General features: G+C 36.1%; 1 protein-coding gene across 1 annotated transcript in view; it reads right to left on the bottom strand.

Moving 5' to 3' along the window:
- The window catches only part of Ptprz1 (protein tyrosine phosphatase receptor type Z1), a 176,752-nt gene that overhangs the window by 39,190 nt on the left and 120,733 nt on the right, over nucleotides 1–16,829 (bottom strand). Inside the window, exons 12-13 of the mRNA XM_021165229.2 lie at nucleotides 11,217–14,763; nucleotides 6,560–6,704 (exon numbers count right to left, since the gene is read on the bottom strand). Coding sequence (XP_021020888.1) covers nucleotides 6,560–6,704; nucleotides 11,217–14,763 — 3,692 coding nt within the window. The remainder of the gene's footprint in view (nucleotides 1–6,559; nucleotides 6,705–11,216; nucleotides 14,764–16,829) is intronic.

Genomic DNA, 16,829 nt, shown 5'->3' with positions numbered 1-16,829 from the left:
GAATGGGAAAGTTGGAAATAACCAGGGCCAGGATAAAGAAACTGTCAATGACAGCTCACATGAGTGGCTTTGGGTCCAAACTGCAGCACTTGCACAGGATGGTTGTGTATGCAACTATGGTTAGCATGTTCTGACACTGACGTGGAGAAGACAGACTCGGAACGTGCCTTCTGGGATTTCCTGCCATTCATAGATGGTACATGAATCATTTAGCATCATCTTTGGTATTTAGGTACAGTTTGGGATTTTCAGGAACAAGAAGCTTGATGTCACAAAGTGTATGTAGTTGCTAAACATTTCTTCCTTCTACTAACTTAAAGCCTATTCTCCCATGAATATTGCCAAATAATACCAAAAGAGTAGGTCTTCCTGTGGTCATGCTGTGCCTACCTCTCCATTAGTAGCTATCTTCTTGTAATCTATTGGTTCTAGTTCAATTTTTATACAGGTTTTAGAGTATGCAATTCATGTTTCAAAACCTATTTATGTGTGGTCCTTTCTTTCTCTTACATTCTAATTTGACATTTATAGTCCAATAATCTGGATAAATAGCTGGCACTTGAGATTGCTTTGTTCTTGACAACTAGTATCTCTTACCTGCTTTAAACATGATTCTTCTTGGGACCCAAATGTCTTAGTCATCAAGAGGCCAGGCAAACATTGCCTTTAAGCTTCAGGACAACTCAGAGGTATCTGTACTTTGAAATAGCTCTCATCTCCGAAGCACATTCGTGAACATCAGTCCTTCTATCTACTCTACCTGATACAAAATTTCAGTTTTAGCTATCTATAAAAGAGTACTTTGAAAAAAATAGCTATTGTTTCCAAAAATAGTCTTGAGTTCCTGGGCATTATAGCATTTTAATTACTTCAAATAACTTTTTATGATAATTATTTTATAATGTAATTGTTCTTTGCTATATCTTTACTACATTTTTCAAAATATAGGGTCATGTCCCTTGGTTTCACATAAGTCCAACTCTTAATACAGTGACAAGAATATAATGGTATTCAGTGTTTGTTGAATTAGATGGATTTGAAGTAGTAAATAAATCCTACCAACTATATGTCATTCAGATGAATGCTAGATTCTGTTGTCTGGGCCTCAAGTAAGATAACTTGAAGTTTCAAAATGTTTGAAAGATATAGAGATATAGAAGGAATATAAAATTTCAAAACAAAAAAAGCTAGATGGAAAGATAAAACTAAACAAAAACAAAAAGCTGGGTGGATAGATGGCTACATAGATGAACCAAGGATGATCCAGCTACTGAGAGGATGGGGAAAAAGACGCATTTAATACAACATAAAAATGTAAATAGAAGCACTAACCTTCTAATTTGCCATGTTGCTAATCTGTGTTACAGAAATTGGGTTAATATCAAGTCTGCTAGCCCCAAATACATAATGAAATCTTCACTTATTTTTGAAGTCAGGTGGCCTTATGATAGTATTTGGCATTAATTTTCCCAAAACTCTTATAAATCATACCAAAACTTCTTAAGTAAGGAAATAATTAAACTTGCATAGTTGTTTAGGTACATTTTACACTGCAGTCTTATGTGAACAGTGACAGTCTCTTGAAGTATGTTAGGGGAAGCCTATATTCAGGGTAGTTAGTTATCTCTAAGGTTCCCAAAATATAAATTTAATTTATATTTCCTAGCCCCACTTTTTTCCATGGGAAACAACTGTATCTATGGAATGCTCTGATCCTATACAACTTTTGATGATGTGTCCTTTTACTGCACAGAATGTTGGTATTTTTCACAGTCTAACTCTTTTAAAATGCTCTATTTTTTTTGTAGTTTTCCTTTATTTAAAGAGAGCTATTTACAAATCTCCCCCATGGAAGTAGTTTTGCATCTTATGAACTTATGGTGTGGCTCATGTAAATTATACCTTAAAACATCTGGAAAACAATTTCAAGGCATATTACTTAATGTATGACAAGCCTAAGTCTCTATATTCCATCTGTTCCAAATAAGCAGTGAGTGTCTTCACGTCTATGTGCTAAGTGTTGATAACTGTGTCTCCTGCTAATTATCACTCCGCCATGCTGAAAAAAGTGATGACTGTTTTAAACTTGTAGACATAGGTTCCATCAATCAATGGTAATCTGATTATTTAATTTACACCTTTCTTTCACAGTATTTGGAATTAAAAGCTGGAAATGTGTAATTATATCCCTTTTCAGAGTCCTCATACAAATACAAAATAACATTCAGAAGCGATCGCTGACAGACCACCTAAAAAAGTCTCATGGCACACTTAAAAATGACTTTACAGGTATCACCCAATGGAAAACAGAAGAGACACATTCATTTGTCAGAAGTGACAAAATCAAAGCCATCTAATAAATTAAAGGTGAAACTGGGAAGGGACTCAGTTTTTACCATCTATAATTTGTTGCTCTTCTGCTAAACCACTTTCTCTCTGCATTTGCAAAGCACAAGTAGACACTTAATTTTCTACTAAAAATGATATTAGAGACACATTGAAATATTTTTGAAGAACTTTATGCCTTTACCTCCCTCATTTAAGTCTATGATCTCTTTTTAATTTTCTTCACTTACTGTTTGCTTATTTTGCATGTGTATGCAGGGAGCATATGTGTGTGGAGGTCAGAGGACAAACTGTGGGAGTCAGTTCTCCCCTCCAACAACATAGATCCTAGGGATTGAAGTCAGTGCCTGCCGAGTCATCTCACTGGCATCTCTGATCTGGTCCTCTTTGAGTTTGTGTGTGTGTGTGTGTGTGTGTGTGTGTGTGTGTGTGTGTGTATTATGAAGAAAAAGAGACAACCAGAGCATCTCCTAATCCCTAGTTCCATTTGTTGTAATGACATTGTCTGTTCATGAGAAAGATTTGGGACTCTTGTCTAAAACTTGACCACAAACATAAGAAATCACTTCCAGACTCTTTATTCCACTGCATTTCCCTGTTTGTTCTTTCTTAGCGCCAGAACTAAACTCTGGGTCCTTCTAGCTCTGCAACAAACTCTCAGGTCAGGGAGTGTGAGTCATTCTTCTTTGGAAAATTCTTAGAAGAAAATTTACATGGTACGTCTTTATGACTTCAGGTTAGGAACTGCCTTCTTAGACCTAACAGCGAGTCATAAGCAACAACAAAAATGAATGAAGTAGACTTCATCAAAATAAAACATTCATGCCTTAAAAGATATTTTTAAAGATATATATGCAAATAAGATGTCTGTACACAGAATAGAAAAATTGTAAATTGGATAGTGGTAGGCATGGTAGCCTGAATATAATCTAAGAACACCTGAAGGCAGACACTTGGTAAACCTCTAAGCAAACTGAGCAGCACATCTGAACTGGGAGGCATGGGTTCAGCAAGACCTGGATTCAACTTTGACTCCATGTTTGAGGGAGGGAGATTGAGGAAGACGCCAAAAGTGAACCTCAGATCTTGTCACATATGCATACATACCCATCTGCATGCATATCCACACACATACATAAGTGCACAGACATGCAAATATACATGCACATATGCCTGCATAACACACACACACACACACACACACACACACACACACACACACACTAAAACAAAAATAAAATAACTTGATTTAAAATTATGCTGAAAATGGTTTGGGCACACAGTTTTCTAAAGATATGAAAATGTTGAATAAGCGAAAGAAAAAAAACACCTAGCACTGTTAGTCACCAAGGAAATTCTTAAAAGCACTAAGATACATTGCACTGCTCACTTTAATTGGATGGTTCTTTTGGTCTAGCGTTTTTTGTTTGTTTGTTTTTTAGTTTAGATATACTAGCTTGGAAATACTCACAAGGACTGAGTACAACATATATTGCTTTTCTTTGCCTTAGATTTTCTTTTTTTCAGTAAGCAAAGTAATGCCTTTATTTATTCAACTTAAAATCAATTCGAGAAGAATTTTCTTTTCTTTAAAAGAAGACACTGCACTGAAGCAGATGAGCTGTAGGTAGCCTGCCTGCACACCTCCCTACCTGCTCCTGCTTTGCTGCAGGGAGGTTTCTGTAGGGTGTTCCTTTCACTACTGTCCCTGACCTGTCCTGCTTTCCTCCGTGTTAGCGTATTCTCCCTTCCTGCTGGCTGTGGCTTTCAGAAATTAAAAAAAAATTGCACCCACTTGGTTGACGAAATTATATTATTAATAAATATAGCTACATTGGGATTTGAATAATTCACACAAACCTTGAACAAGAGACTGTTGTGATCTGTCACAGTTCACCACACTCAAAGTGTCTTACCATCAATTTAAAAGTTATGTTTTCAAGAGAGTTACTTTTATGCAGACATGACCAGTCAGGTATCTCACCGCACTGAATGGATCTTGAAGGGGGTAACCAAAGAGTAGATTTTTTTTTTAACTACCATATTTAATAGACAAAATAACATACACAAAACTATCCAAAATGTTTATCTTTTAACGGTCTTCTATATACATGAAATAATACATGTACATGAAATAATGTTTGAGAGAAAAAGAGAAATATCTGACCAAAGAGGATTAAATGGTTTTGACAATTTTGTTTTTCCTGACAATAGATACGGGATGATCCATACTAACAAAAATTAAAATCACTCAGATTTTATAGTTTCTCAGGAACCATCAGACCATATTAAACACAATGAATTTAAATTTGTAGAAGATAGCTCAGATCAATTCGTAGAAATTATTAAACTTTTATATATAAATGAATCAATTAGAATAATTGATTCATTTATATATAAATCACCTGCCATTTTATTTGAGTTTAACATTACCACCATTTAATATGAAATATGATTTTTTATAGCTTCCATCTTTTGTTAATTTTGTCTAAAACAAATTCTCATTTATCCAAATAGTTTATTTTCTAGGGAAAATCATATTAGGCAAAGATGAGTAAACTGTATAAATTGACTATAAAAATGTGTTCAAAATATTGGGCAACAAGTCTAGTGGGAGGGATAAAAAAATCAAACAAATACTGGCTGAATGAAATTTATGGGCTCTGTGTGATGTTCAGAGACTGTTAACCATGGCTTCGCTATACAAAATGACAGTAGTCACTAGAGCACACACAGAAGAAAGCAGCTTTGCATCTTGTTGTTGACTAAATGGCTTTTAACAAAAACGTGATCTGTTGGCATATCCTGAAGTCTATTCTGTTGCATAAGCAAGGGAGATATGAGACACAATTGGTCTTAGAAGTGTTCTGTTTTAGCTCCACAACATCAAGCTACATGCAGTAAACAACATCGAGCTAAATACAGTCAACATTGAGCTACATAAAATGAGAAGCTTGACTCATCATTATAATCAGTTTAGTTCATTCAGCTTCCTGGATCTGCCCGTGTCCCCTGGCTGGAAAGCCTTCACCTTCATCTCTAATTCCAGAATTACACACAGGGCCAGCCCAACATTTTGTTTTCCACTTAACTTTGCAAGTTCCAGCCACGTAAGGTCTCCTATTCTCTGATCACTCTGCATTAGATTTTAGCTACTACCTATAAATGTTTGTGTAATATTTAAAAAGTTTCTCATAGTAAATTTAAAAAGTATTTTTTTCATTAAGTGTGATTTTCTTAAAAGCAATGATAATTATTCAAAATTCACTATTTTTATATTTCCCAACGGTAGTTGACACAGTCATCAACCAGGTACATGGGAAACAGTTAATACTTAGACTGAGAAAAACCATTTGTGGATAACAATTAAAGAGCAGTGATTTGAAATTATAGAAGGCTGCTGTTCAGCAGACAGGAGTTAATTTTCATCTCCTGAACACAAAGCTCCCTCTAGGACAACAGCATAAATTAATAAGCAAGGCAATTTCTTGGCTGATAGACAGAAATTATCATATCAAGTTTTAGTTTTCCAAGAGTCAGTTTTACTGACTTGTGTTGTGTTGTGTCCTTGGTAAATTCATGAATTAGTTGTGTGTTCTGCTTGGTACAAGGGAGGAAGCTTATTGTACAGGCTACTGTTCTGGTCCTTTAAACATCTTGGAGGATTGGTGAAGCGCACGAAGGCATATTTCATCTTCAAAGCCAATTATAAAGATTCTTAAATAAATGCCTTTGCATCTTAGCATAGTAATTTTCAATGTCTTTGTATTTTAGTTGCTTCACATTCGCTTTTTGTCTATAGGCTATTATTTTTCATTACTATACACAGCTGATAGATGTCTTGTAAAACTATATTTAAATATTTTTTTTCACATAAAATTGTTTTCCCAGAGGATAACTTTTGTATCTATAAGAGTTGATTTAAAAAGCTCATTACTTATGGTAAATGCTATGATGATACTTGAATATTAACTTGATTAAAAATGAAAATATAGCTGTCAAGACTTCTTAATGAAGTAAAATCAAAGTTCTTCCATTTCCCTTTATACAGAAACATCAACCTTTAGATTCACAGGTTTACCTTGTTCGGAGATGAATACGTTAATGACAGCTTTAATGTAAGGAGAATTTTGAGAAATTGGAGCTCCTTTAGATTAAATAGAGGCAGAAGTTTGAGCTTTAATAATGCAAATATCCAAAACACTCAACTTACCTCCAATAGATGAGAATACCAACAAGAACCACTAGACAGATAAAAGTCAGGGCAGACACGATCACAAGGGGTATAACCGCTTTCTTCTCAGACTCCAACCCCTCAGCTAGACCAATACGAGACTCATGGCTACTATTACTGGCCTCTGTAGTTGGAGAAAATTGAGAGAGTTGAGATTTAAGATGAAGGAAAAATCATGGCATTTTCCACCTGATTAAGAGCAAGTTGCATTGTGGCTACTTACCTTTAAAATTACGACTCTACGAGGCAAAGGCTCTCTATACATCAGTTTAAGCAAAATAAAGTTTAAAAACTAAGGCAAGATATTAGAGATATTAAAGATAAACAGGAATAGTTAGATTTGGGGGTGTTGTAGCAGGATCTGGAAACAATGCTGGTTGGAAAAAATTGCTCGAAGGAAAACTGAAGTATCAACATTAGAAAATAACTGTTAAAAATAAAGGTTAGGAAAACAACACAGTGTTATTTACTAAGTTATCAGACATAACCTTGATATTCTAAAGTTAATTTAATGTATTTATTATTTTAACCTCGTGATTTAGTAAACAATTAAGAAAAATTGATAGTAACTTTTCAATCAAGCAAACTTTAATTTTAAACATGGGTTGATTTTTAATATTTTCAAATTTATTTTTTTACTTTCCATTGAGAACTTCATGCATGCTTTGATTGGATTTAATTTCAAATCCTTGCCTGCTGGCTTTTTTTTAATCAAAAATGAAAATTATTCCAGGTGAACTTTAAAAAAATGTCCTTATGAGTTGCTTTCAAACACACATATGGACTAAAAATAAAAATCTGAAGACAACTTAATCTAAAAGTTGGGGAACCATCAATTTTATGTCCAATTGGGTAGTTTATTGTACAAAAACTTTGAAAACAAATCACTGTAAGTATGTTATCTTTCCAGGTTGTCAAAAACAACTTCAGAACCGCAAATGCTTTCCTCTGCTTTGAAGGGCGTTTGGTGGAAAGCAAAGACAATTGTTGACTAGAGCTGTTCCAACTCTACGTGACCCTGGTTGCTTTCTGTACAGATGCTTAGGGAGCTAAAGGTCCCATCAATGTCTTCATATGTCCAGCATCTGATACAATTCATGTTTTATACCAAATGCTTTACTGACAGGAAACACAAAAATTTAATTTCAATATGTGATACTATTTAAAACTTGGGAAAATTCGTATAAATGGACATGATAGTATTACTACACAGTTAACTGTAGTTTAACACAACAGCTTCCTTCTGTAACTAGAGTTGAGGGCATAGGGATAAGAACTGAATTCATACGTTTAGAATATACACCAAAGAAATATAATGATAGCCATATTTTCCAGGAGCTGATATTCATAGATGTATTTGCTAAAAATATGGAATTCAAAGATGTGTATCTAAAAGTCATGTATATATATATGTATATGTATAAATACAAACCAATATTTGTGTTGTAGTTAATATTCTTGCAAGAAGTCAAAGTTTTGATTTTTTTACTTAGGTTATTCATATGCTCTGATCATTATGTCTGTGGGAGCTCATGTAGACCCATAAATAATCAGATGATCAACACAGCAAAATGTCCTATAACATTTAAAATAGCATCTTCCTTTTTCCATAGCTCTCTGCATTTTTTCCTATTATAACTATTATCTAAGTGGAAAGAGTTTATAGGGAATAAAGGAAGTAACCTGCTTTGCAAACCCTTTGGGGCCCAGTAATGACAAATGGTGGTTAATATTCTCGATATCATTGGCTCTAAACTATAAACCACAGAATAGAAGCAATGACACCACCTGCATTTTTTAAGAATGCAAATATGGGATCTTACTGCAAGTCACTAAGTTGTTTGAATCATGCTCATGTTCAAGAACAAAACGTGTTAATGAAGTTTATATAACTTTTATGACCATGTAAGTCTATTGTAAAATATATTATGTATAATTATATATGGGTTTGTATAGCTAAATATTTAGCTTATACATATGTATAGCCACACATGAAATATGTCAGATCATACATGTGAGGTATGTGGGAAATATGTATGTTGAAAATACATAACATAGATGTACTTTACGTTCATATGCATGCATTATAAACACATTCTATTATCTATCATCTATCTATCATCTATCTATCTATCATCTATGTATCCAGCTATGTATCTATCTATATAAACTTTCCATCTCTAATCTATTATTGATATCTATTATATCTGTCTGTCTGTCTGTCTCTCTCTATATATATCTATTTATCTATCTATCATCTATGTATCTAACTATATATCTATCTGTATATAACTTCCCCCTTTCTAATTGATTATTGATATCTATTATATCTGTCTGTCTGCCTCTATCTATCTATCATCTATCTATCTATCTATCTACCTACCACATTCTCTGGGGACTTTTCTCATAGTTCTCTGGAAGATATGATCTTGAACTTTGTTACTGAGTAGTTAGAATGAGTCTATGGTATTAACAAATTATTGACACCTATGTGTTTTGTATAGGATGGCATTCCTTATAAAAGTACAGTTTGCTAGCTTCTTTGTGTGCTTTTGAGTGTAACATTTATTTTCACTTATTAGAGAGTAAAATGTTTGCTTTGATAGAACGTAGTAGATGGGTTATTTAAATGACAATAATGCAGTTAAGCAATAAAGAATAAGATTAACATTTTAAAGGGCTGAGAATAAAACAGCATAACTTTGATGTGAAAATTTAAGCATAAAATATATTTTATTGTTCTCAATCATGTAAGCATGTTCTGAGAGACAGACACTAATAATACATTCCCAGGGTTAGTTTTGCATTGACTCTTTCTGTGAACTAGATCACGTAGCTTACAGACTGTGTTCACTCTCATATATATTTGCCCTATTTATATTATATTAAGAAACATCATGTCAGTTTTTCTACAGTTTAGAAGTAACATAAATGCCGAGGTTCAGGTTAGGGAATATTCAATAATTGGGTAAGACTGATTTTGAATTAGTTTTACAGATACTGTTTTTAAAATAGGTAAAAAAAATGTTCTCCCTAATTCTATTTGATCCTACTTCCTTCATTAATTATATTATTTCCTGAAGATGGATGTTATATCCATATTGCTTCTTTTTCATTAGTGGGGGAACTTAACAGTTAAAAAAAAAAGCTAATTAGTACATCTAAGAGAAATCACTTTCTTCAATAATTCTAGATGTAGTGCTTTGTTATATATGTATGGTCTCTCCATTAGAGTATATTCATCATCTTTCCCTTTCAAATAAATCTAAAAATATAGAAAGAAAAACAAGTGCTATAATTGAGGACAGATAACAATTCACATATGTAACAACACTCCTGACTACAGTGACCTGTGGACTCATTAGTCCTACTCACACATCAGTTCAGACATTGAAGCTGAAATGCAGCGTTAAATGGAGTTCAAACCAGAATACAGAAAAAAGAAGCTGCCCTGTCTAAATATATAATCTCTTAATTACCACCATACTAAAGAGTTTACAACTAATGTGAATGATGAAAATAACAAAGAGAATATATATTTTAATGAGATTGTCTCTATACTGTGAATTCTGAATATTAAGTTCTGTGCAATTATTACCCAATATTGCATTATACATTAGCTTATCTTTTAACTTGCTATGATTTCAATTCTTTCCTTGTTAATTAAAAAAAAATACCTTATCGCTCAATCAAAGCAAATTATAAAATTCTTGCCGAATTCAATGGAATCATCTCGTTTTTTTTTTTATACACTTAATGGAATGAAACTTGAGTTTTGTTACCATTGACATTTAAAGCACACATCTGTATTTCAGTCTGCTTCAAGAAACATCTGGCTAATAAAATAATTTGCATAAAATATATTAACAATGAAATGCATCCCTACAGAAAAGGCTCTAGGCTTTTTCTTTTTTTCTTTCTTTCTTTTTACATCTTGTCACACAATACCTATACAAACTATGCATATTCATGTCTATTATTTAAGCTGGAATGACAAATACTGTAACAAACACAAAGTAGAATGTATTTTGCTGGTTTATACTGCCCTCTTTAGGCAACATAAAGAAGCTCAAAGAAAGATAGTTTTAAAAGCAATATGATGTTTTTCAAAACCTTCCTTAGCTATCAAATCATAGCCCTGTCATCCTTTTTTAGAAGCCCTCCAAGTTGATGTGCACATGGGAAGTGTCTCCTTTGTTTCCATTGGTGGATAGGTGCTCATAGCATATTACTGAGATTTTTAATCCAATAGAATTGGTTTACAACTTATTTTAGAATACAAGTATGAACATTTAAATTGTCTTAACACAGCACACTGCATTGCAATATACTAATGGCGTATTATGCATATATAATTGTTTGTACACACAATACGAATCCTGTAGAATAGGAATTAGTAACAACACACAAACAATGTATTTTGAAGATAATTAAATCAAGGACCAAAATATGTTGGATATTCATTTGAAATCATGAGTGAAATTATATTTATAGGAGCTACAAATGGTTGAACATTCTGGTTAAAAAGTGAAGGTCTGCTGGTGGACCGGAATTCTTTTCTTCCACGATTCTTCTATTTTTTTATTTTTATAGCAAGAAATCATCACATCATTCTTTCCCTTTGCTCATAACTAACCTGCCTCTGAACTGTTGGATACTCCTGAGTGCCCACTAGTAACAGATGGTGTGGAGGACCGTGGAGACCCCAGAGCTATGCCTGTGTCATCTGCTTCCAGGACACCATCAGTATCCTTTGCATTAACATCTGGAAAACTGAAATCTGTGGAAGTCTCATTATCATTAAGGCTATCTGAGGTGCCTTGCCCTGACCCACTCTCTTCATCACTTGTCAAAACTGCCCACGCTTTAGGTCCTGGGGTGTGAGGAAGGACAGCACTACCCATTTGGATGTCACTGTCCTCTTTTCCATCATTGTGATTCTGGGGTAGCATACTTGGTGGTGGTGACTTATCCACCCTAGTTACACCTGTGCCTCCATTTTCTTCTTCTGTATTCTCAAAGAGCAAAGGTGAAATTGGGTCACTCTGATCCACAAGACTGCTCTCCTGGGTGTCTGAGTCATTCATTACCTTTTCCCGGGATTCTCTATAGGGCAAGCATGACATACACTTATTCACAGGAAAGCGATCCCTATCTATGTCATCATAGTCATCATCATCATAGTCATCACCATCTTCACCACCTCCCACTAAATCGGCATCAGATCTGGCGCTCTGAGTCAGCTTAGAAGTAGCTGTAGAAGGAAGAAGCAACTTGGCTGTGGTCACAGAATCATCTCTGTTGGGAGAAACCATTGTCATGGAAATGGACCCACTTCCTAATGGAACAGAATGGTCAGTAGATGAAAGTACATCAGAAGCAATCGTTGGGAGACCAGTAAGTACCTTATCAGTAATAGAAATTTCAGTGCTCGTAAAAATTTCCTCAGAATACACAAGCTTGTTTATAAGTGTATTTTGTGGTTCATCAATTGATAAAACAGGAGTAGCAAATGCATGCCTCCCTTTTGGGAGATAGGCCTGGCTAACATCCAGATGTGCAGTTTGGAAAAACTTGTCATTGCTGAACAAAGATGGCAGCACTTGCTGGGGACTTTTGCTCTTAAGCAAACCTTGTTCAGAAAATTTCTTACTTGAGTGAGGAACTGTTAAGCCTTGAAGTGGAGTGGAGTGCACCTTAGAAGGTGATATATCGAGAATAGGTACAGATGTAAAGTGCAGCGTGCTTTCGCTTGAACCAGACTCTGATGACATGGGATGAGAAACGGAAGAGCTACTTTGTTCAGCCTGGGGAGTTCCAGCCAGTACTGGATCACTAGGCACAGATGGGAGAGCAGTTTTAAGCAAGGTGTCAACATCAGAAGCCTGAAAGGAAGGTTGCAGCAACGCTTCAGTATTAAAAGGAGTTGCGGCCTCATAGAAAAAGGGCTGTGTTGAAGGGTGTACTCCTTCACTAGAAGCAGCGTCTGAGAATGCTGCCTCTGAGTCTGCGCTAAGCCCGGGTTTAAGCCAAGTGTCCCCAGATGTTTGAGATGCAGTGTGTGTAGGTTGAACTGGGAAGATAATTTCTGGAACGTGACTAACCCCCTGATCAAAAACCTTAGTTGTGGGATAAACAAGAGACTCTGGAAACACACTCTTCATGCTAGAAATAGAAACAGAGGTTTCTTTTAAAGATTCACTCCACTTATGTACAACATCTGACATCTTTGGCACAACTGTGCTTTTAGAAGGGTATGCCATGTCACTGAAAGAAGACATTTTCAGTTCAGTCTCATTTCCATACATCATTTCACTTTTAGAGAGTGGCTTAATATCATCACCAAACACAGATGTCGTATATGTAAATTCAGCTACAGAAACAGGTGAGGAAATGTTAAGAGTTCTCAGCCCATCTGGGTCAGGTAAAAGCAATTCACTATCAGAGGAGGCTCCAGACCATTCCCCATCACCAGAGAGGGCTGGAGGAGGCTGCAGTAATGATGCAGTTGGAGTAATAAACGAGGACTCAGGCACTGATATATGGCTAGGATTGATAAGTAAGGACCCCTGATCAGATACATCGACAGAACCATGCAGAGGTATTGCAGAACTGTAAGAAACAGTGGGCACGTGGTGGGAGCCCTCAATGGCATAAGAAGGTTCAGGCCCCGAAGGGTATGCATGCATAACAACATCACTTCTGGGTGATTCAATCTGAGAAACCATGGACGTTTTATAAAAGACAGCAGACTCACTACCAAATCCCAATGTGTCCGAAGCAGCACGAGTAGCGGCCTGATGTGACGCCACATCAGAATACTGAACAAGGCTGGGTTCTAACAGCAAATCACCCCTAGCCACCAGCAGAGAAGCATGCAAAGACAGCTCATCCCTCTCAGCAGCTGAAGTGACTTGCGGAAGGGTTTGAGAAACCGTATGCAGATGGCGAAACAATTCACTACTGAAGGAAGCAGAGGAAAATGGGAGCAGAGGTGCATCATCATAGGAAGACAGGATGGATTCAAATGACACACCAACACTGGGGAATACAGGCGTAGCATGCAAGGCCGAATCACTACTTGAAGCAGCAGGGGTAGTGTTGAGGGTCTGATTGTCAAGCAACAAAGGGGTGGCTAGAGGAAAGACTTCACTACTGTAGGAAGGTTGAAGAGGTGTCTCACCATTGTATACTGGTTGAGTTGTCTGTGAATGGAGGATGTTGATAGTAGGAGCCAAATCAAGTGGTCTGGAGGATGAAGTGAAAGCCTGTGGTGTCACTTCGGTTGGGAGGTAGGCAAAGGTAGAATAATGTGGCATTCCCATGTCTGTGACTGAAGGATACTGTGACACGGTAGCATCTGGAGAAAATGACTCTGTTGTCTCCCTCGATTCATCAATTTGTATGTCTGTGGAGTTAAGCTGGAGAAAGCTCTCTCGGCCGGATCCAGTCTCAGACTGTGTTGTTAGGTCTGTGGAGCCAGGAAACCATACACTCCCTTCAAGAGATGGATCCTTCAGTGATTCCTCTGAACCTGATGGAGCTGAATCCTCTGGGGCATTTCTTGTAGATCCTGGCTTAAGGACATCATAAGTGATAGCCTCAGGCATGTCTGAAGAAGTTATGTATCCATGGGATAGATTATCTGAGGAAAAGGGGACAGTGGAGGTTGAGGGGCTGGAGCCTGAAGAGTCATCGGCTCCCGTATCGAGCTTGAAATCAGTCAGGAAGTTTTCTTCCTCACTGATGTCAGCAGATACCTCTTTGTACTCTGTTATGGAAACCGTATTTAAGGATTCTGCAGTCCCAGACAAGTTCATCTGTGGGAAGATAAAGAGAGTTTTAGAGCCACTGTTTAAGGAGGCTGAAGTGCCTTCCACACTGTGTGGTGGCAGGTTAGTTCCAGTCTGAGAAGGCAAGGAAATTCCTCTTTCTGTTTCGAATTCAGCAACATGTTGGGAAGTAGAATTCGGGGAAGTGTTGGGAACATCACTCTTTCCGGAGAATTCAGATCCTCTTGTTGGAGATCGGTTAGTCTTGGCTTCATTGTATTTAGTCCCCATGTGATTATAGTGAGTCGTGGTAGAAACCTGGGGTTCCTTTTTCCTTATTTGGTTTGTGGCACTGTCTCTACCAGGATTCAAGCCAGTGTCTTCTTCATTGTCTTTTCCATATTCTTCCTCCTGTAAGAGGCAAACAAAGTGTAAATAAGCATAACGAAATTAGAGAAAAACAAAGTCTAAATATCTTATACAGCATTATACTACGAATTTTCACTTGTGTGACCTTCTTGATTTTGATCCTCATAGGACACCATCCTCTATTCTATTCTATTCTATTCTATTCTATTCTATTCTATTCTATTCTATTCTACTTTATTCATACTATGTATCTGTTCAACAGGCATATATCCTATAAATTCTATTTTATACTCACTGTGGAAAGCAATTAAACCAAAGGAAGGCACTTTAGCTGTAACTGCCTACATTTTAATGCTATATAATAAGGAACCAAAGAGATAACACAAAATATTTAAAATAATATCACAAAAATATTTACTTCATAGTCTGAGCCAGTTTTTCTGAGCAACCATGTTCAGCTTCATGGAATGGAAATTTTATCTTATTCTTCAATAAGTCTAAGGACCTGCCTGGCTCTCGGATGTCACTCCACACTAAACCCCAACACGAAGCACTGTTCACACCTTCCATCCTCCATTCTTTGTCTCATTCTCAGCAGATGATGAGAAGGCATCATCTTGTCTTGTTCACTTGCCATGGAAAACAGAAGCCAACCCACAAGAATCACATATGATCCTACCATTGAAAACACTGCTCAGCTAAGTCATTACTCCCCCTCCATTTCTATTGATGCTAACTAAGCACTTGTTAGCTTTTCCTTCAAAAGCTCATTCCTACATCTGTCTACGAGTCTATCTTCTAGGGTCTCCTTACAACTTGAACACAGTCGAGCAGCCTGCATTTTCTGAAATCCTCAGATTATTCTAACAAGATTAAGTGAATCTTCTCTTCTGTTGAAAATGAACATAGAACATCCTTAATTTAATCTCAGCTATCATTTAACATTTCCTTCCCCCTTCTAAACCGAATCTCCTCAAAGATATGCCATGCATTGTTATACATGATCCAATGATTTCTATGATCCCCTCCACTAATATTCATCTTTGCTAATGTTCCACACAGACACACTTTATCATATCCTTCCATAAACCATGTAGATTTCCATAACAATTTTACGAGAGCCTTGTGGATACTCATCTGTTTTCCCATTGCATATATTGGGGCAAAACCTATACACCAGCATAAACGTAGATGAATTTTTTTCTGGTAGATTATAAATTTTATGATGTTCAATAAGACACCTCTTGGAATCTGAGGAAGATGATTGACCATTCTCTATGCTTTGTTGGATTTTGTTAGGTCATACTACCTGTGTCACTGTTTCAAGAGTACATAATTTATGCTCCATAATTAATATATGCATTATATGGCTACAAACATTTTAACAGATACCCTCTCTTGTAAATTCTTGCAGAATTGTAATTTGTCTTTTTAGTTCCTTTGTTAAAAATCAAGTGACTATAGTTGTGTGGGTTCATTTCTGGGTCTTCAATTCTATTCTATTGATCTACCTGCCTGTGAGTGTACCAATACCATGTGGTTTTTATCACTATTGCTCTGTAGTACAGCTTGATGTCAGGGATGGTGAGTCCCCCAGAAGTTCTTTTATTGTTGAGGATAGTTTTTGCTCTCCTGTTTTTTTGTTTGTTTGTTTGTTTGTTTGTTTTTTGTTGTTATTCCAGATGAGTTTGGAAATTATTCTTTCTAACTCTATAAAGAATTGAGTTGGAATTTTGATGGGGATTGCATTGAATCTGTATATTGCTTTTGACAAGATGGTCAGTTTTAGTATATTAATCCTACCAATCCATGAGCATGGGAGATCTTTCCATCTTCTGAGATCTTTGATTTTTTTCTTTAGAGACTTTTCTGCATTGCCACACCTGTTTTCTCAACTTTTTCTTTTTTAAATTTAAAAGTTCCATTCATGTAGAAATGTTTACTTTTCAAGAAATGTTTTCTACATGGAGAGGCTCTCTTTCTCCTTTCAATTCTCAGGGCTTAAAAATCCTCTAAGTGGATCAAGGAACTTCACATAAAACCAGAGACACTGAAACTTATAGAGGAGAAAGTGGGGAAAAGCCTTGAAGATATGGGCACAGGGGAAA

Source organism: Mus caroli, chromosome 6 (assembly GCF_900094665.2).
Source record: "Mus caroli chromosome 6, CAROLI_EIJ_v1.1, whole genome shotgun sequence".
Taxonomy (NCBI): Eukaryota; Metazoa; Chordata; class Mammalia; order Rodentia; family Muridae; genus Mus; species Mus caroli.
The sequence above is the reverse complement of the archived record's forward strand: the minus strand, read 5'-3'. Positions and strand labels throughout refer to the sequence as shown.